Source organism: Natator depressus, chromosome 3, assembly GCF_965152275.1.
Source record: "Natator depressus isolate rNatDep1 chromosome 3, rNatDep2.hap1, whole genome shotgun sequence".
NCBI lineage: Eukaryota > Metazoa > Chordata > Testudines > Cheloniidae > Natator > Natator depressus.
This window is the reverse complement of record NC_134236.1, coordinates 75,764,638-75,787,153: the sequence shown is the minus strand read 5'-3', so window position 1 is coordinate 75,787,153 and position 22,516 is coordinate 75,764,638. Positions and strand designations below refer to the sequence as shown.

The 22,516-nt window shown below is 39.7% G+C and overlaps 1 protein-coding gene across 2 annotated transcripts in view; it reads left to right on the top strand.

Moving 5' to 3' along the window:
* FBXL4 (F-box and leucine rich repeat protein 4) overlaps window positions 1-22,516 on the top strand; it is a 120,313-nt gene that overhangs the window by 58,751 nt on the left and 39,046 nt on the right. For both annotated transcript variants that reach the window (XM_074948145.1, XM_074948144.1), the window contains exon 6: window positions 11,216-11,429. In XM_074948145.1, coding sequence (XP_074804246.1) covers window positions 11,216-11,429 — 214 coding nt within the window. The remainder of the gene's footprint in view (window positions 1-11,215; window positions 11,430-22,516) is intronic.

Here is a 22,516-nt window from a genome sequence, read left to right as displayed (position 1 = left end):
AGTGTGCTCCCATTTGGACTGTCCACGGCACCCAGGGTGTTCTCCAAAACTCTTGCAGTAGTTGAAGCTCACCTGCACGAACAATGGATCATATTTTTCCCATTCCTAGATGATTGCCTTGTCAAAGGACACTCGTACACAGAGACAGAAACAATCACACGACTGATCATCAATCTCTTCCAGAGACTGGGGTTGCAAATTAACTTTCAGAAGTCCATATTGATATCCACAACTAGAATTCATCGGGGCACACCTGTACTCAACTCAAGTCAGAGCTTCACTACCTCATGCCAGATTCCTAGCCATCAAACATCTCATAGAACCATATCCATCTGTCCATGAATTGAGGCACAGACATGCCTACAATGACTAGGACACATGGACGCACCATTTTCATGGTAAAACACTCCAGATTATACATGCGATGTCTCCAGGGCTGGCTGCATTCAGTATACAAACCCACCAAACACAGTCTCAACATGATGGTAACACCACCGACCAAGGTTTTAGCATCCCTACAATGGTGGACAAGATGAGAGAATATCTGCGTAGGGGTTCCCTTTCACCACAGATCTTCAGTCACAACAGATGCCTCCCTACTGGGCTGGGGGGCACACCTGGACCACCACACGACACAAGGCAGGTGGTCAACACCAGAAGCACGCCTTCACATAAACCTGCTACAACTCAGAGCAGTAGGATATGCCTGTCTTCACTTCCTATCACTCATAAGAAATTAATCAATTTGTGTGATGACGATGTTGCATGAATGTTCTACATCAACAGACAAAGGGGGGCCCAATCCCACTCCCTGTGCACCAAAGCCATGAGACTATGGAACTGGTGTATCCAGCACGACATTGACATCTCAGCTTCTTACCTACCAGGATGCCGAAACGCCACAACCGACACATTAAGCAGATGGTTCTCACAAGAGCACAATGGGAACTGAACCCTAGTGTCTTACAACAGATATTCTATCAATGGGGTTTCCATCTATCAACTTAGCAGCCTAACTGTTGTCAAGTTTTTAGTAGGCATCACAGCAAAGGAGAGTTTTGAGGATGGATTTGAAAGTGGATAATGTGGTGGCTTTGCAGATGTTTATGGGGAGCACCTCCCAATCATGTGGGTTAGCATAGGAGAAAGCATGAAGGATTTTGTTTGAAAAATTAACAAGTGGGTAGTAGAGGCTGGCATCATGGAGAGGCGAGCACTGAGAGTTCAACAGTGAATGAAAGATGATAGGTAAAGGTGCTTATTAACTGTGAAGGCCTTGAAAGTGAATACAAGTTGATGCTTTAGAGAAGAGGGAGCCATTGGGGACATTCAGAGAAGAAGGTAATGTGCTCTAAGTGACGGGCCAGGAAAATGATTTTTGTAGCAGCATTGTAAATGGATATGAGCGGGGTGAGATTGCAATGGTATAGACCCAGTATTACATGGAGACGGTAAAATGGTCAATAATGCAGAAAAGGCAGAAGAAGAGTGTTCAATAAATAGTTCTCTTCAGTATTTGGAAAGTAGGATGAGATACTCATATCATATGAGGACAATAAAGTATTTTTCAATCCAGTAGTAAACAAGGAAAATGTTAAACATCATTTCCTTATAGATAAACATTTCTAAATCATCAGGCCAGTACAACTTGCACCCACCATCCTAAGAGTTGGCTTTGTAAGTGTGAGGGGGGGTTGGTTTTATGAACTTGCCTTGGTGCAAGTAAGATTTTAAAGCTGAAATCTAACAAACTATATTTGCCAATTTTATAAGCATTAATGCCAATATTAGAATGTAGTCTAATAAGATAAACCCTCTTTAGTGAATCTAAGGAGCGTTAGTTTACTAATTTAACACTAGGTTCTTTTTAGGTAAACTTTCATGTTGAACAGTATTTTTCAGATGAGGACACTTGGCTATTCTTAACCAGTCAACAATTTATTAATTTACCAAGAACCACATCAGTATACAATCAGCAGTTCACCAGTCAAGTGTAGATACAACCAATGTTCTAGATACGTACTGAGCACGCCAAGACAGTCCCATAAAGCAATTGTTATAGACTAGGATTGAGGCTGATAAGTTATAGGCTCAGCAGGAACAATCCAGATTACTTCTGGCACTCTTAAGAGTGTGGTCCCTGCTATTTGAATACAGGGAGTCCTCCGACTTACGACACAATTCATTTCTCAGAATTGTGTTGTAAGTCGAAACGGCTTTTCCCATAGGAATCAATTTTATGAAGGGGGGATTAGTTCCTGAACCAAGGCTTGATACACTATTTTCACCACAATAACCCAGATTTTTGTACTAAATGAATTATAGATTACTAATGTTGCAACATCAATATATTTACTGTACACTGTATTTTATAAACAGCATTCAAATAAACATAAACTCACATATGCTGCTCAGAACACTGGCAACACAGGCTCAGAAAACCAGGGGAATGGCACACATGCTGCGCCTCAGCCAATCACTGTTCAAGCTTTCTGATTGGTTGAGCCCGGGGCCGGGAGCCAATCAAAAACAAGAGGCAACCCTATGCGGCAACAAGCTACCCTGCTGCCCTGAAGCCAGTCAGAAGCGACCCGTTCCAGCTCCATACCAGTACTGTATAATACAACCAGGAAGTGATTTCAAGCAAACTTTATGCAAATTGAACGTCATAAGGGTGAAACAAGCGTTGTAGGGGCAAAATGGGCAGTCAATTGAAAAGTGTCATAAGTCTGAAGACTTCTGGTAGTTTGATAGTTTAAATTTGTCCCTTTCCTATCAAAGAAATCACTTAAAATTGATTTCTCTCTCTCAAGCCAGTTTGCCTGGATTTATAAAGGAGAGCATGCATACAGAATTAGTTAGTTCTAAAGTATGGTTACTTGAGGTCTCACTAAAGAGTGTAAATTCAACAAGACAACCTTTAGTTATTTATATTAAAGATAGAAGAAGAAATACAGTCATTAAAATGAAATCTCACCACTTCTCCTTATCCTGGTAACCCTGCAATAGGGGAATAGTCCTCTCCATAGGGCTTGCCTGGGCATCAGTTGTACTTCTGGATTTTGCCGTTTCTTTGTAGGTTCAGCCAACTCTGGGGTCCCACATGGATGGTGATCTTCGTTTTGTATACCTTGATTCCAAAGGGCAACCCTCCAATTTCTGTTGGACACTTGTCAGCTGAGTGATCAGATTTCTGCTCTGTTTCTCTGCTGCTTCCATCAATATCCAGTAGATGGCATTGGTGTGGAACAAATTTGTTCAATCATATTCTTATCGGAGGGTGTTTGTTTGATTCATTTCAAAGATTGTATTTCAGCACTAGCCCACATTAATTGCAATTTCCCCCTTTTTAAGCCTTTTATTTTAATTCAGAGTTTTGCCCTAGTCAGGTGTCCATTTCTCTTAATGTTCTCTTTCCTTCTTGCAACATACAACTCATGCCACTTCTACGGGAAAACACTCATTCAGAAAGAAAACAAAGTCCCCTACTAAACCTACTGGACATGGTCCATACGTTCTTTGATTGTACTAAACATTTCACATCATTTAGGTCTCACAACAGAAGATACTATCTACATAGAGAGAGAGAGAGAGAGATCTGACTGACAAGGCAAACAAATGCATAGTTTGGGGTGAAGGCAAGGTGGTTTGGATTTCTTGGGGTAACAAGCTGTTAGACCAATGTGACCTTCAGTTTTCTGGGTTTTACAGCTCAGTTTCTCCCACCCATCTCTTTATCCACTTGCATTGTACATTGGGCCACTTTGTCTAGGAAAGCAGGGTATTACTTTGTTTGGTATCCTTTTGAGACTTTTTTTCAGCTACATTGAGTGGGAGAAAGACTTTATCCGTATGTAAATTATGAGAGAGTCATGCCTATGGTATTCTCTTTTAGCTCGCTTTTTGGTCTCTCTTACTGGGGAGTGAAACTCATAACCTTAGCTGATCTGTAGGTCCTTAGAAAAAGTGTCTCACGTGATGTGAATCATTTTCTCACTGTCTTTACTACTTAGGTGGAGTTCAGTAGTAGGTGGGTCCTATTTGGGGATAAACAGAGGTGCATAATTTTTCTTATTTTTGAGGGACATAAGGAAGTAATATTTATCAATCATTCAAGGCATATGTTATCGATACTCCTTACAGTTGATAAGATCTCTGGCCTGCTGATCTTAATTTTTAATAGATCTTGGAGTACCTTGGCTATTCCAGGAGATTGGAAGAGTGCTAATGTTGTGCCAGTGCTCAGAAATGACTAGCAGGATGACCCGGGTAACTGTAGGCTGGTTAGCCTCAAATCAGTCCTGGAAAAAATACAGTTACAAACACCAGAGTTCTGAACTGACCAGTCAACCTCACACCTCATTTGGAACTGGAAGTATGCAATCAGGCAGCAGTAGAGACCAAAGAAAGAAAATACAGTACAGTACTGTGTTAAACATAAACTACTGAAAAAATAAAGGGAAAGTTAAAAAAAAAAAAAATTGACAAGGTAAGAAAACTGTTTCTCATTTCATTTAAACTAAGATGGTTAAAAGCTGCATTTTTCTCCTGCATAGTAAAGTTTCAAAACTGTAGTAAGTCTATGTTCAGTTGTAAACTTTTGAAAGAACAACCATAATATTTTGTTCAGTGTTAGGAATATTTCACAGTTACGAACAATCTCCATTCCCAAGGTGTTCATAACGCTGAGGTTCTACTGTAGTGGAAAAGCTGATACAATATTCAATTGATAAAGAATTACAGGTAGGAATATAATTAATCACAGTCAACATGATTTTATGGAAAATAAGTCTTGTCAAACCTGGTTTCATTCTTTGATGACCCTACAAGTTTGATTAATAAAGATAACTCCTTAGATGTGATATATTTAAACGTTTGTATGGCATTTGACTTAGTACTGCATGGCATTCTGATTAAACAATTAGCACTATACAATATCAATAAAGCACTCATTAAATGGATTAAGATCTGGCTAATGGCAGATCTCAAAGAGTAGTTGTCAGTGGGGAGTCATCATCAAATGAGAGTGTTTCCAGTGGAGTTCTGCAGAGATTGGTACTAAACCTGATGCTATTCAACATTATCATAAATGATGGGAAAGTAAATACAAAATCACTGCTGATAAAATCTGTGGATGAAAAAGATTGGTGGAGTGGTAAATAATGAGAACAGGGCAGTCATACAGAGCAATCTGGATCACTTGGTAAGCTGGACTTATTCAAACAAAATGTATTTTAATGCAGCAAAATGCAACGTTATACATCTAGGTATAAGGAATGCAGGCAATCCCTATGGAATGGGGACTGTGTCCTGAAAGCATTGATTCTGAAAAGGGTTTAGTGGTCATAATGGACAAGCATCTCAACATGTGCTCCCAGTGTAGTTCTTAGGCAAAAATGGCTAATGTGATCCATGGATGTATAAATAGAAATAGTGAGTAGGGGTAAGAAGTTGTTTTACCTCTGTATGTGGCACTGGTGAGACTGATACTGGAATACTGCATACAATTTCGGTGTCCACATTTTAAAAAGGATGTTGAAAAATTAGAGAGAGGGTTCAGAAAAGAATCACGAAAATGATTTAAGAGTTGGAGAAAATGTCTTTCAATGAAAGACAAAGAGCTCAATCTGTTTCGTTTATCAGAAAGAAGACTGAGAGGTGACAATTACAGTATATAAGTATCTTCACAGGGAGAAAATAGTGGGTACTAAAGAGCTCTTCAGTAGAAGAAGGCATAACAAGAACCAGTGGCTAGAAGCTAAAGCTAGACAAATTCAAATAGAAAATTAAGCATTTTTTAACCATGAGGGTTAAACTGGAACAAACTACCAAAGGAAGCAGTGGATTCTCCATCTTTTGATGTCTTCAGATCAAGAATGGATTCCTTTCTAGAATATATGCTTCAGTCATACAGGTTTTTGGGCTCAATACTGAGATAACTGGGTGTAATTAAATAGTCTGTGATATAACACAGAAGTCGAATGAGATGATCTAATGGCCATTTTTGGCCTTAAACTCTATGAATCTATGACATAGTCCTAGAAAAGCCTACTAGCTATTCTTATTTTTCAGTCATCAGTGTTGAATATGCTAGGTGGTTGTTTCTCATCACAACTGTAGTGAATGTGAAAGTGACCTGACTAGGGTTCCATCCTAAGCATCACATTGTACAGCTACTTTATTGACAAGCAACTCCCACAATGGTGGGGCTTCTCCTTCCTTTTAGGGGCGATGGTACTTCCAGTCCAAAAGGAAGATGCCTCATTTTCCCTCTTAATCCATGTATGTCTTGCACTAACTGGTTAGGGGGAAAGGAAATAGACCCTAGGGCTTCCCCTTTCGTCTTGCACGCTAATGGAAAAAATGAGGAAGAAGGGGACATGGGATAGGGAGAAGGACAAACTGATGAACAATGAAAGGGAGAGTGAGGGAAAAGGAGAGGAGGGTGATAATGTAAGGTATGGAATAAATGAGGGAAAATGACTCATTGCAGAGAAAGAAAGGGAAGGAAAGGAAAGGAAGGATGGGATGAATGAGTGAATGGCTAGATTAGACTCCTTGCAGAAAGAAAAGGCTTAGAGACTTGATCGTTTAGACACTATGTGAAGGAAGCCAGGGAGTTCAAGTGTCCTATTATTTAGTATGCTTGGGGCATGTCCCCCTGGATCCTGCTTCTCTTAAGTGTCCAGCTTCTTCAGTACCATAGGCAGTTTTAGCAAAAAATAAAAATAAATCCTACTTTAGCCAACACCTGTTCAGCGGCAACAGTATGAGCCTTGTTGTTGAAAAGGCTCTGATAACTTAAAGCATTTTTCCACTATATCAATTAAACACGTTCAGGAGACTTTAATTGGCTTGATGCTAAAAATGTCTGAAGCTATGGCAGCCTTAACTGCACTAGGCTTTTCATGGTGCAGCTGCATTGGTGCTACCACCAATAGGTTTTTTTTTTCTAAAATACTCTAGAGTTGACAAATTTCCAAAGCAGGCATCTGCCCCCTACTTATAGGGACTCCAGGAAGCACTGGGGTGGGCTGAGCTAGTCTCTTCTGTTGGGGGAACAGGTGAAACTTAGAGAATATTAAAATATATATGATTTTATACAATATCAAACTTGTAAACCTTGTGATTGATTTGCATTTTGAAGGTTTCCTTTGCAATGAAAAGGAACTATGAGCTTACTACTTTTTTAAAGAAAGCTTAGATTAGATGGAACCGAGCTTGTAGAATTCAACAGACCTCCGACAGAAGTTGTTGTAATGCATGCAGAGACCCTCACAGTTTCTAAGTGTTTTGAATATTCAGTCTCTGATAGCTTAAACCTTTTTACACCGACTTCTGTGAATTAGTTCTCCTTGAATCATAGAATCATAGAATATCAGGGTTGGAAGGGACCTCAGGAGGTCATCTAGTCCAACCCCCTGCTCAAAGCAGGACCAATCCTCAATTTTTGCCCCAGTTCCCTAAATGGCCCCCTCAAGGATTGAACTCACAACCCTGGGTTTAGCAGGCCAATGCTCAAACCACTGAGCTGTTCCTCCCCCCCCCCAAATCCTTGAGGATTAGTGTATTGTAAAACAAGCTTTAAATTTTTACATTGTTCGTTTGAACTTATTTGTGGAAAAAAGAAATAGAACAATTTTTCTAACAGTGATGAAACACTAGTTTTTCTCAGATCCTCTAGCTTTCAAATGTCTTATCCAATTAACCTCAAACTTTCTCTCTCACACATTTTTCTCATGGGCAGAAACTTACTACAAGAAATTTCAGGCAGAAAGTTGGAGGCCAGTGTCAAAATCAGACTTGCAGTGGTCATTTAAAATTGTAACAAAACAGGATCACTGTTATATCTGGTTGCATTTGAAGTCACTAGTAACTGGTAAGTCACAAGAAAGGAACAGAGTTCAACTTAGTTTGCAGGGCTGGTAGTAAGAAATTTTTTTTTGTAATTTAAACAAACACACCACCCTTTTTCCAAACCCTTTTCCCAGTAGAGTTGTGGTTTTGGGCTGCTCTAGTAACATGAACTGACCACTTGGCAGTAATGTAGTATTTTCTGCTTTTTTTACCTTTGTTAAATGTAAACCTTATTGCAGGCCCACCGACAGCAATTCCAGGCCCCAGGGCAGAACAGTCAGTGGGCCCCCGCTGGTGCCCAGCGAGCTGCTGGCTGTGCTTCTGGATGCACTCTTCCGGCACAGCCAGGGCTTCTACATGTGCCTATCTCCCTGCCAGATTCTGCTGCTCTCCCTGGCGGGCAGGAGCCCAGGCAGGGAACAGGAGGGAGCCGCTTTTAACACCGGCCCCTCCTGGTCGCTGCTCTGCAGCCCTGCCTGGCAGCTACCTGAGAGAACCTGGCTGGGGAGGAGGTGGCTTCCACTCCCCGCCCCTGTCGCGGACCCCAGCATCTGAGCCTGGGAAGGGAGCGGAATTCACCTTCCTAGCCAGGCTCTCTCAGGCAGCTACTGCGCAGGGCTGCAGAGCAGCATCTCAGCGGCTGGAAGGGGCTGGTCCTGCCCCTTCCACTCCTGGCATCTGTGCCATGCATTGCCCAGGCCCTTTCCCACCCCCTTGCTCCTCACTCTCCCCCAGTGCCTCTAGCATACTGCCAAACAGCTGATGATGGTGGGCGGGAGGCACTGGGGGGGAGGAGGACAAGCTGATTGGCAGGGCCTGCTGCTGGCAGGAGGTGCAGGGGAGGAGGGGCCTGCCAGTGGGTGCCCAGGAGCCCTGTGGCCCACACAGGTTATTTAAAAGGGCCCAGGGCTCCCGACTGCCACCGCCGCTGCTACCGCGGCAGTGGTGGTGGCCGGGGGCCACAGGCCCTTTTAAATGGTCCAGGCCCCTGGGCAGTTGCCCCCTTTGTCCCCTGCTGTCGGCATGTCTGCCTTATTGTATGATTCATTGGAGAACACCAAAAACTATCCAGGATATGCAACATTGTTGAGTGAATGTTGATGGAGTAAACATAACTTTTGGAATATCTTCACTTTTGAGTGCTTGATCTCTTACCTTGACATCAAATTAACCCATTTTTTAAAGTTTTTTTTCCATTTAATAGATTTCCTCAGGTGTGCCATTACCCTCTGATCCCACTGAGGGTTACCAAAAGAAACTACACCATTTGCTCAAGAAACTCCCTGAAAAAGCACAAGAACAAATCCGCACAGACACACCCCTGGAACCCCGACCTGGGGTATTCTATCTGCTACCCAAGATCCATAAACCTGGAAATCCTGGACGCCCCATCATCTCAGGCATTCGCACCCTGACAGCAGAATTGTCTGGCTATGTAGACTCCCTCCTCAGGCCCTACGCTACCAGCACTCCCAGCTATCTTCGAGACACCACTGACTTCCTGAGGAAACTACAATCCATTGGTGATCTTCCTGAAAACACCATCCTGGTCACTATGCATGTAGAAGCCCTCTACACCAACATTCCACACAAAGATGGACTACAAGCCGTCAAGAACAATATCCCTGATAATGTCATGGCAAACCTGGTGGCTGAACTTTGTGACTTTGTCCTCACCCATAACTATTTCACATTTGGGGACAATGTATCAATGTATACCTTCAAATCAGCGGCACTGCTATGGGTACCCGCATGGCCCCACAGTATGTCAACATTTTTATGGCTGACTTAGAACAACGCTTCCTCAGCTCTCGTCCCCTAATGCCCCTACTCTGCTTGCGCTACATTGATGACATCTTCATCATCTGGACCCACAGAAAAGAAGCCCTTGAGGAATTCCACCATGATTTCAACAATTTCCATCCCACCATCAACCTCAGCGTGGACCAGTCCACACAAGAGATCCACTTCCTGGACACTACAGTGCTAATAAGCGATGGTCACATAAACACCACCCTATACCAGAAACCTACTGACCACTATACTTACCTACATGCCTCCAGCTTTCACCCAGACCACACCACACGATCCATTGTCTACAGCCAAGCTCTACGATACAACCACATTTGCTCCAACCCCTCGGACAGAGACAAGCACCTACAAGATCTCTATCACGCATTCTTACAACTGCAGTACTCACCTGCTGAAGTGAAGAAACAGATTGACAGAGCTAGAAGAGTACCCAGAAGTCACCTACTACAGGACTGGCCCAACAAAGAAAATAACAGAACGCCACTAGCCATCACCTTCAGACCCCAACTAAAACCTCTCCAGCACATCATCAAGGATCTACAACCTATCCTGAAGGACGACCCATCACTGTCACAGATCTTGGGAGACAGGCCAGTCCTTGCTTACAGACAGTTCCCCAACCTGAAGCAAATACTCACCAGCAACCACAGACCACACAACAGAACCACTAATCCAGGAACCTATCCTTGCAACAAAGCCCATTGCCAACTATGTCCACATATCTATTCAGGGGACACCATCATAGGGCCTAATCGCATCAGCCACACTATCAGAGGCTCGTTCACCTGCACATCTACCAATGTGATATATTCCAGCAATGCCCCTCTGCCATGTACATTGGCCAAACTGGACAGTGTTTACGTAAAAGAATAAATGGACACAAATCAGATGTCAAGAATTATTCAAAAACCAGTCGGAGAACACTTCAGTCTCTTTGGTCACTCGATTTCAGACCTAAAAGTTGCAATTCTTCAACAAAAAAACTTCAAAAACAGACTCCAAGGAGAGACTGCTGAATTGGAATTAATTTGCAAACTGGATACAATTAACTTAGGCTTGAATAGAAACTGGGAGTGGATGGGTCATTACACAAAGTAAAACTATTTTCCCTTGTTTATTCCCCCCCGCCACACACACACACTGTTCCTCAGACATTCTTGTCAACTGCTGGAAATGGCCCACCTTGATTATCACTACAAAAGGTTTTTCCCCCCCCCGCTCTCCTGCTGGTAATAGCTCACCTTACCTGATCACTCTCATTACAGTGTGTATGGCAACACCCATTGTTCCATGTTCTCTCTGTATATAAATCTCCCCACCTTATTTTCCACTGAATGAATGTATCCGATGAAGTGAGCTGTAGCTCACGAAAGCTTATGCTCAAATAAATTTGTTAGTCTCTAAGCTGCCACCAGTACTCCTTTTTGCGAATACAGACTAACACGGCTGCTACTCTGAAACCTGTTATTTTTGACAGTGTTCCAAAATTTCCACAGAAACCTATATTTCCCTACTTTTTAATTGATATGATATGTGTTTTTTCCAGGTTCCTGAAAGTTTGTGGCTCTGAACTAGTGCGCCTTGAGTTGGCTTGTGGCCATTTCCTCAATGAGACTTGCTTAGAGGTCATTGCTGAGATGTGTCCAAACCTTCAGGAATTAAATCTCTCCTCCTGTGATAAGCTACCACCTCAGGCTTTCATCCACATTGCCAAAGTGTGCAGTCTTAAGCGTCTCATCCTTTATCGAACAAAAGTAGAGGTAGGAACAACTATTTTTAACCTTTACAAGAATTATTTTGATTCCTGCTAAAATTGTAAATGTTTTAATTAACAGTTAACAAATTAAAATCGTATGAATAATGCAAATAAAAACTGATATATTTTGTATTTATCAAGGTAGTTTCTGGATTTTTAAAAAATAGTAGAAATTTACTTTTTTCATCATTTTATAATCCATATACAAAACTGGTGGTCTTTCCTGACCTTTCAAAAAAAAAAAAAAAAAAGAGTGCCCTATTGAAGTCTTAGTAACAACTCCTTACAGTAACAAAATATACGGGAGGGCTACTACTACATTTCAAAATATTCAGACCATTAATTACAAACTGCAATTGACAAAATAAATGAGCAAATCACATTTTGTGATGTACCAGTATTGTTTAGTAATTAATTTGCTAATTATCAAAAATCACTTATCTAGAATGAGTTATTAATTTGTAAAGTTCTACTGGATTTTTTTTATTGTGTCAGGTATTTATTTTAGGTATTGGACCTGAAATATTTTTAGACAGAGTTTTCGCATATAATTATCCCTATTGCAGTTGAGTAGTTCTGTAAAGTAAACAGTGCAGTACCAACACTGCCTAATTTGTGTTATTTCCCAAAACAAAGGTAGTGTCACATTTTTAGAGCCTATATCACTGTCTTTTTATGTTTGTGATTCTCTAAGTCAGAACTCATTTTCTAGTCTGATTCTGACACTGTGTCGCTGTGCTGCTTCTTATTCACACCACATTGTAAGGTTATAATCTAGCTCTTTAGCAATACCCCTTAAACCAGCGTGACCTTAACCCAAGAGACCAGTTTAAACAGCTAAGCATGCACAGTGTTCCAAGTTGCTCTATGTTTTGAGCCTTGTAATGAACAAATGAGAGAGAAGGAAGGTGTGGGGGGGAGAGAATTTGAACACACATGTCTGTGTTCCAACTTGATCAAATTCATCCTTGGCATTAGACAGTGGAACTCTCACTGAAGTCAGTAGGAGTGGTACCAGTTTATGGCAGGACTACATTTGACCCTAAGTGTTAACTTTACACACATTGAACTGAGTTTGTTCAAACTTGATTTTCTTCTATGAGAACTATAAAGCAAGCCATGCTTGAAGTTCATAGCTTCAGTTGTTTTTTAAATATTGCGCTTGCATTACTCAGTTTGAGGAGAGGTGATAAGGAAAGCGCCACCAAAACGGAGGAGAAGAAGGGAATGAGCTAGCAAAGGGTGAGGTACTATTGTGGCTGTGCTATTTGCATCCTGCCAGAAGTGCAAGTTTCTCCCCTCTAAACTGGATCAAATACAGCTAGGCTTGGAAGGATTAGATTTTTATTGGTAAATGTTGGTAAACGTTGATTTCACCATAAACACAAACTGACAAAAATATTTATATTGCTAATAATCAAAAATTGCAGATAGGCAAAGAAAGAAAAATGCTGTTTGAGAATTTATTAGAGCTGGATTTAAGGATATTTACTTTGTATATTTTGACATGATGTTGCCAGTTTGGGTTTTAATGGTTATAAGGCTTTAACTTTTTGAATCTCAGCATCTACTGTCAATGAATAATTGCCTGACAGCCCCTGTTGCCTGACATCCCCACAATTTCCCACAACTGTAATAATTTGAATTAATACAAATAAAAAATGATTTAAATGCATAATTTTATGCCACTGTGAATTTAAATAGATAAAAATAGAAAAAAATGCTTAAGAATAAACATCGATGTTATCCTTCAAAATTATATTAAAAAACCCCAAATTTTGTCAAGCCTAAATACAGCATATTTATCTTGCATGTGTGTCCCAGGAACCATGGGGCTTGTGTTAGTGTCCACTGCAAGTCTCTGCATGAACTAGTAATTTTCCACTAAGGTGGTGTTGGAGACACCGAGGCTAATAATACTCAGTGACTCTAATATCTTCATTGAGGACATCTCTTCTGAGATAGTTCAGGTTTTCATAGCCACTATCCCAGGTAGTTTCTGGCTCAACTCATTTATCTGGCCACATTCTTGACTGGTGTTTGCGTTTGGGAGTGGAAGTGGGACAAGTGAAAATTTTGGCCAGGTGTGGTATTCTGCAGTTTCAGGTTGCAGTCCTCCTCTCCATTTAGGACTTATTTTGATGGTCCATTCTTGGAGGTTCGTTGAACTCTAAGTGTTTCTGGATGGCTGTGAGGGGAGATATTTTACCAGCAAACTCAGTCTTTTGATGGCTTACTTGGACAATATATTGATCTTTTATCCTCAACCATAGATGAAATGCCCCTTAAACACTGTCACCCTCTAAGATTTGTCCCCACCCACTCCCTTATTTAAAGTACCCAGGAAGAGTTATGGATTGGGATGTCTACAGAATACTGACAACATCCAGTTCTATAGATCTTTCATCTGACCCAGCCAAAGTTTTCAAATGTTCTGCCTAGTATTTTCAGTGGAGATTGGAACATGGATGAGGGTTCAGTGGCTTAAATTCCATCTAGATAAAATGAGAGATGTTGGTAAACTGGGAGAAGGACTTAGAAGATATGGCAGGGTTTATATCTGCCACTTTAAAGAAAGGTGTGTTCCCACTATTTATTACTACAATCTGAGAGTAGTGTTGGACCCCTAGCTGCTGTTAGATGATCATTTAAGACTCATATATGTCTGATGAGGAGATACTAATACCTAGCTCATATATAGCACTTTTCAGCCGTAGAGATCTCAGTGCTTTAAATTCCCATTTTACATAGGTGGAAACAGAGGCATGGAAGTAAATTGACTTGTTTCTTGGTCACCCAGGAGGCCAGTGGCAGAGGTGAGAATAGAACCCAGGTCTTCTGAATCCCAGTTCAGTGGTCTGTCCGCTAGGCCTCACTGGCTCTCTGAGATTGCAATAATTTATTTTGAATGCTGACTACTTGCATGATCCATACCTTTGTTACAATGCACAGCAGTAATCTAATTTTACTGTATGTGGGACTACACCATATATCAACTCAGGACCTGAAGCTAGTGCAGAAAGCGGTTGCTCACTTGTTATGTGAAATTTCTCGCTCTGAGCTCATGATCTACACTGGCTGCCTGCTGGTTTATGGGTGGAGTTTAAAGTGGTATTTTTGATTTATAAAGTTCTAACGGGCTTGGGACTGTCTGTCTGAGGCACCATCTCTCTCTCCAGACCATATTGCCACAATTATGATCAGTGGATGTGCGTAAGCCAGAATCCCTTTTATTTAGAAGAGATGGAGCCGCTACTGTTAGAGAGTTCTCTGTAAGGAGCCCTTAGCTTTGGAATTCATGCACCACTCTCTCATCTTCCATTCCAAAATAACCCAAAGCTGTTGATCTTTGGGACATACTTCAAAGGTCATTTTTTTCTCACAGGCTTTTGGGAAGGAAGTGGTGATCTGGGGGCAGGGATCTGTGTGCCTGGAAGCTAGTATTTTGGGCTGGGGTGGGTTTGTTCTTAATTTAGGTAGGCTGATGGCTTTGGTTTTGTTTAGTTTAGTGTGCTTGCATTCTTAACATTTAGCAACGTGCATTGAGTTTTGGATAGGTGCTCTTTAATAAATGGTGAATAAGTGTAGATAAGAAATTTTGTCAGGGTATGACAAAAAGTGTTGTAGTTTAAAACCAACGTTTTGGTTTGGTGCCAGAAAGGGGCATACAATTGAAGTTGCATAGGGAGCCATAATTTGTGTTTTGGAGGTCCATCTGAATATTGTTACATCCCTATTATCCGTCAACATCAGGTGGTACAGTAATCAAATCTTAGATACTTAAGTAGATCTTTGTTAATTTATGGAATGAGAGCTGTGTTGAAGTGGTTAATTACTACTTTATATAGTCTTACTGACTCTCTTGTTCCACAGCAACTGATCTCAGATTTTAAATGTTAGCTAACAAGGAATTGTAAAAAGCTACGGTATGATCTGAAAACGACAGGGAATTGTATTGTTCCTGGCTACAGTTTTGTGGAATGTAATTCCAGATAAATTGTTAAGATTAAGTGTAGAATTGTCTGAACAAGTATATGCTAAAAGATCACTAGAATTGTTAAGATTAATTTTCATGACTGTCTTTTTCTATAGACTGTATATGTAGGTAGTTGAAAAGAAATTTAATTTAGAGGCAAACCTACTTATGTAGACTGTCCTATTTTGTGAGTTGTGTGTAGGTGCTGGTCACAAACTATTTACATCACACAAAGTAAATTTTCTAATAAATTACGTGAACTAATCAGGCAGGAAACATGTGTGTTGCTTATGGTATAGGAAGTCATTTATCAACTCAAATTTCTTAGCCTGCAGGAAATATACTTTCAAGGGGTAAAGAAAATGAGGATGAAGATATAGCGCTGGCACCAGTGTGCAGAGAATATCAATTTATGGATTAATCTTCAGGAAGCTTTTATGACTAGCATTTGTGTGTCCAATAAAAATAAAAATGCTTCTGAGTGTGGCAGAAGTACAGTGCTGTCTTTTTACAAAAATGGTCTCCTTTTAAACAAATCTTCCACTGCATTTACCGTAAGTAAATTTTCCTTCAGTATTTCTCCAGTTTGAATTGGTGTCTCATTATACCAGTTGCTATACAAATACACAAAAAGACATGGTTTCTGCTCTGAAAAGCGTAGTGAGCAAAAGGGTAAGGTGTTGTTTACATTCAGGTTTTCGGCAGTTCTCTTACTGACACCCTAGCAGTGGTGCAGCTCCACTAGTGCTAGGAGTGATTGAATGCTGGCATTTTTACCACTGAGTCATCTAGACTTACTCTGAGATAACTGTTGAGACTGAGGCAGACAGGAAGATATCAGTAGTATGTTGCTAGTAGTTTGTGTCAGGAAGCTTGATGTTGAGATAACAATGACGATGTTACCAAAAGTCCCACCTTATATCCATGTAACAGAAAAGGAAGTTGTTAAACTAAATATTTGCCCTACCAGCATCTGGATTAACCCCTTCCAACTTCTCACCCCCCAGCAGGAAGCCCCACTTTACTTAGAGAGGGAAAAAATAAGTTTTGATGTCTGGCCTGGAACCCCTAAACCAGTGACTTAAGAAGCAGCATCCCTAGAAATGATAAAGAACTGCAACTAAAAATGTGAAAAAATCCAAAATGCTGAGTGGGCAAAGAGCTGTTCAGAGAGACTTGTTAAGGAAGAGTAGATATTTGTAAATCTAAATGTTAACTAAAACACCCAATGTTTTAATTGGAGACGCTCTTATCCAAGCCCCAGCCAGCTTCCTGAGACCCTCTTTGCCTAGGAAATGTATGGCAGAGAGTGGTGACTAAAATGGTTAATGGAATGAGTGGAACAATATGACAAGATTGTAAAAACTAGAATAAATTATTAGAACATGTTTAAAAAAAACATTTGACTGAATTATTCAAAATTAGGAAGAGGTAATGAGAGATGATCATTCCCTCTCTTACCTCATTGTATACTGTGGGACAGTGAGTAAAATTAAAGAGCAGTAACATTAAATCAGACGAAAGGAAATATCCTGTCATACATATGGGCAACCTACAGAATTTACTGTCACAGAAAATCAGCAAGGTAAATACTGTGGCTGGATGTTTTAAATGTAGTGAGCATTAAATATTATATGAATAACACTTGGCTATGCAAGCAAAAATGAATAAAAATATATCAGAATTCAAGCCATAAATTAATCTGCTGGAATTAGAAAGAAATCTCTCCTTACATACGGCTTTGCATAAGTGGCTAAGAACTTAGTGCATAGTGAGAAGAGTGGTCATTTTCCACTGAAGCATCAGGTATTTGCCACTGTTGAAAGCAGAATACTGTACTAGAGAGATCAATGGAAAGGTGCAGGATGACAATTTCTGTGTTAGTAACGGAGAACTTGGAAATATGCATAAATAGCACAATATACCGAAGGATTCATTGTCCTCGCTATACTTAAGTTTATGGATTTTGCATGCCATTTTATGGGTCTGGACATGGTCATTTAGCTCTGTCTGGGAATAAATGCAGTGCAACTAGTTCTCTAGTAGTACCTTTCTTGGGTTGTCTTCTATAGCTTTTATTTATTTATTTATTTAATTTCTGTGCCTTTACAATTAGAATATTTGTACTCTGTTTGCTATTCTAGGTATTAGTCAATATTACACATTTATAATAATGGTTATCATAATAGTGAATAATTTTTGTGTGAAGCTGTGGGCGATGGTTCATGATTTGTTCCTAATGTAGAAGTATAGAGTTTGGGGATAACCTATAATAAGATTAACAATATATTATACAGTATGAACATGAATCTCAAAATGATTCTTACAGTTACTTGTTATTCTCAGCGTTCGTGTTTTTTCTTGAATGGATAATGTGTCTTTGTATTTAAAATCTTTTCCCACTGTTTCTGAATTAAAGATTTTGTTTCTAAGGCTATCTCATCAATTTCAGTGTAGTGGAGAAATGGTTAGCGTTCGGAGTTTATTATTTGTTTCTCATTATTTGTATTTGATTAGTTGCTATGCAAACGTATTAGAAAACAAGGTTCACATCCAGAGGAGTTTATAATCTATGGCCTTGATCCTCCAAATACTTAAAAACATAAGTTGTCTCATTAACTACTCGTGAATAAAGTTACTCGCGTGCAATGCTGTTTGCAGGATCAGGTCTAAAGCTTACAGCGTGAAGCTCACAACACCCTTGTGTGTGCAGGCATTCTTATTCTCCACATTACAGTAGGGAAAGTACTGCACAGTGAGGTTCAGTGATTTTGCCCAAGATCATACAGGAAGATATTCTCCGTCCTGTGCCTTAAGTACAAGATTATCGTTCTTCCCATCTAATGAAAAATATATTTCCAAAATGCCCTTTAAACTTATTGTAAGTTATTTGTTCCTAAAGCCTGTTAAATTCTGAAAGTGCTTGAGTCGATTTGTAACTTTTCCCAAAGAAGCCTAACAGTCACATTTAAAAAAAATTATATCCTGCTAACTTAAGACCACCATTATGATTCTGGGATTTTTGTGCTGATGGTCTTGGTATTTGCTGATACGTGTCTCTTTAATGTTTATTCATTGAATACTCATTCACAGCATAATTTCAGCGCTTGCTGGCACTGATGCATTTCAAGTGCACAATGAACAATGAAAGTATTATTGTGTACAATAATTTGACAATGCACATCATTATGATTTGGGCATGGACATTATCTTGATCTAGTGCATATCTGGAAGTATTCTTTGTGCATATATACTGTAGCCAAAATTATATTTTAGTTAGATACCAAATCCACAATTACAAATTAGAAAAAATTGTGACAGCATCCTTGTTAATTAAATATTTGTAGGTTGTAATGTGAGAGTATATATTTCATGTTACAAGATACTCTAAACATTCTTAGCTTATGAGTGGTGAGACAACAAAAGTTTTCATTTTTACTGCAAATACAGTTTTATAATAGTTGAAATATATGAATTTGCTAAATTAAAATGCCTGTACAACACACACACGCTTTTTTTGGTTTTACATTTAATATGAGTATAATACTTACGAATGGTTCTCAGTTGGTAGAAAGGCCTGGTGCAACTTGGAAGTTTCAGCAGCTTGTGGAGGGGGCAGTTAGGGCTTACGCCACTGGCATAAGACCTGAGAAACATGTTTTCTCTTGTTTTTTCTTAAATGGCGAGCAGTTAAATAGGTAATATTGACATTAAAATTTTTCTACTTACATTTCAGAGTTAACCCATCTACCTGAATGGATCAATTAATACCCCTTAGAGCTGTTGTTTCAGGCTATCTTCAGATTCAGTCAGACCTAATTAAATAGTTTATATTCATGTTTTCAAGGTTCTTTACATCCAAAAGGATTGTAGATAAACAAAAATTAATGAAAGCTGCAGCACAGTTTCATAGCAAGAGGTGGATTCCATGGCAAATAGATCAATCATGGAATTCATAGGGCCTTAATCATGCCCTTGGTGTCACCCATATGACCCTACTGAAGGCTAATGTCACTGATTCCCTACTCTGAAGAGGATGGATGGGGGTTACACAGGTGTAAATAAAGATATAATTTGACCAGCAGAACAAAACCAACACACTGATACCTGGATTATATATAGAGGTTACAACGGCTGTTAAAATAACTTAAGTGTTACCTGGCACTTGTGGTGCTAAGTAATTACAGAGCACAAAGGCACCTATTACATATCCCAAATATTAAGATTCAGATCATACCAATAGCAGGCAGGCACATGTTTGGTTTTAGGGCCCTGAAACTGTGTACAGTGATAAGACCCTCTTCCATGTTCTCTGTCCTTCCCGGTAATGTCCTTCGCTGATCTGTTCCTAAATCTGTGACCAAAGGTATGGGAAGGAAGGCCACAAAACTAACTTCTACCACAAGATACTCCTTTCTGTCAAAAATACAACATTAATAACAAATGGTCCCATAGCCAAAGTGCACCATAAAAGGGAACTTACTTGAAATGGGAGATTGCCCACATGCAACTTTTAACTAGGGCTGCCACAAGCCCATCTTTCACCAGTGTCTCCCTACTATCGTGTCTCAAACATCTGCCCTTTAATCCTAGGCACACCAGTATGGTCCCAAAGGGATGCTCCAGGGAAAGGCAAACCTCCCTTCCTAATACTAATTTAATCAATTTTCTGTAAAGGAAAAAGTATGGCTACTGTATTCAGCCTGAGCAAATGATTGAGAATTGTCCATAATGATCTCTAGGTCCAGAAACTAACAACACACAACCTAAAGTACAATTTTGTATATGTTAGCCAAGGGAAAGTAACCCTCTACAAACTCTAAGGTGTATAGCAAGGGAGTAAGAGTAGTTACACCTGCACTGGGAGAGGCCTCCTGCGTCTGGGAAGAAGGATGATCCAGTGGCAAAGGCGCTAGCTTGGGGCTTACAAGACGTGTTCTATTACCTGCTCTACCACAGACTTCCTTTGTGGCCTTGAGCAGGTCCCTTAGTCTTTCTGTGCCTCATTTCTCCATCTGTAAAATGGGGATAATAGCACTTCCCTGCCTCACAGCAGTGTTGTGAAGATAAATACGTTGAAGACTGATGCACTTAGATGCTATAATAATGGAGACATATAAGTACCATAGATAGATGCATGGATACGTACTTGGAACTTCTGCTACCCCTTTGATGCAAGCGCTTCTGGGTTGCTGGGAGGCCAATCAGTCTCCAAGACACCAACCTCCTCCCTCATCAAGCAACAACAAAAATGGGTGATTAAAGAGTGTAAGATATATTTAATTAAGATATATGGAGCACCATATCACAAGTCACAGCAAGGCAAGAATAATCATTTTGTAGAAGAAATGCTGCACAATATATGAATAACAAGTCAATCCCAAGAGAAGTGTTATCCTAGCTGGTGCTTTAATACACTCATTGATATAGGCAGCTGTCTTGTTGAGATCTAAAGGTAGATCAGCAGTGCCATCCATAGTTGTGAATGCTTTACTTCCCAGTGAAGTGAAGTTAACCACAAGGATGTCAGAATGTAAAAATGAGAACTTTTTAACAAAGAACAAAAAAACCGTGTGGTGTCACAATACCAGGTAGCTCTGTAGCATGTGTCTAAAGCATTTTTGCTATATGCAATATATATAACTTTGATTCCTGCCCCCCTCCCCCCCCCCCGACTAAAGCCCCCTTCACGTTAGATCAGAGAATATAATGGCTTAAATGTAAAGCTGGCCTGGCCCCCTCTCAGTTCTTAGTTGGCATGCAGTTCCGTGTGGTTCACTGCTTGCAACATGGGTACTGAAACAGCACACAGAAAAGTGAAAACAGACTAAAATATATTTCAAATTAATCCTTTGTAGTTCATGTATTCCTCACCAAAGTATAGTGCTGAAAAAGGGAGGGCAACATTGATAGTCATGCAGCAATCTAGATCCAAATTAGGTTTACAGGAACCAGGCCATAAGGCTATCTAGTTTTCAACTTGAATATTCCTGTAGCACCTAAGACCTGCTTTTTCTGTCAGAATTACTCAAGTGTTCAACCCGGGGGACACATGGTATTGAAAATAGTTTATAATGGAATGATGCTCTACTTTTTGTTAGGCAGCCAAACACTATGTAAATTTATCTGAAATTCAGAAAACATGCTGAATTACTAGCTTGCTTTAAAAACAAAAATGGAACCTAGTGATTCTAGTATCATTAAGATTCTGTATGTTTCCTTTATAAAACACTGCCATTCAATCTTTAACTAGCCTACTTGTTTCTGAGTATTGTAATACATACAAGTATGTAACTTCAAACTGATCTTTGCCTCCTACGATATCTTGGACTCAGTACGATAAATTAAGATCAGACTGGAAATCTTAATTTCCTTGCTTGAGTTGTTTTAAACTAGACCCTTATTTCACCTTTGTATGTCTGTTGTTAATATATTCTATTCCTCTTTCAATAAGAGTGGAATTTCCTTTTGAGAATAACGTTAGTGCTACCAAAATTGTTCTTTTAGAAGCTAAGATGCAATAATGATAGTTGCCTTAGAAATACCTATGGTATATAACAAAAGTGATATAATGTGATATAACTATATAGATTTACCCATTGTGACTTTAAAATAAAAGAGGCATTTAAGAGAAACTACACAGCATCTGCTACTCTGGTTTAGTAACTAAAAAAATACAGACAAAAACCATAATTCTTTCTAAATCATCTCTCAACATACAAGTTGTTTAATAAATTCTGCCAACTCCCTTCCCCTCTCCCAATTTTGGCTGTCTACTCATTACTACACAATGCCAAAGAGTGGGAAGAAATTTAGTTCCGAATTACTAAAAATATTTAAATTAATAGATTCTGGATGACTTCAGATAATCCCAACAAGATTAGCTTTTAGAATAATTGTCTAGGTTCTTTTTGTCTAAAACTTCACTATTTGCATGTTTAAAATCATAGGCGGTATAATTGTTTCTTCATGATGATAATAATAGCACCTTTCATCTTGTAGTAGAATTGTGTGCTGTCTGACCTGATTTCCTGCACATTGGCATTTGCAATGTGGTTGAATATGTTCTTTGCTAAATCTAGGAAATCAAGATTCACTTACCTTAGATAAAGCTC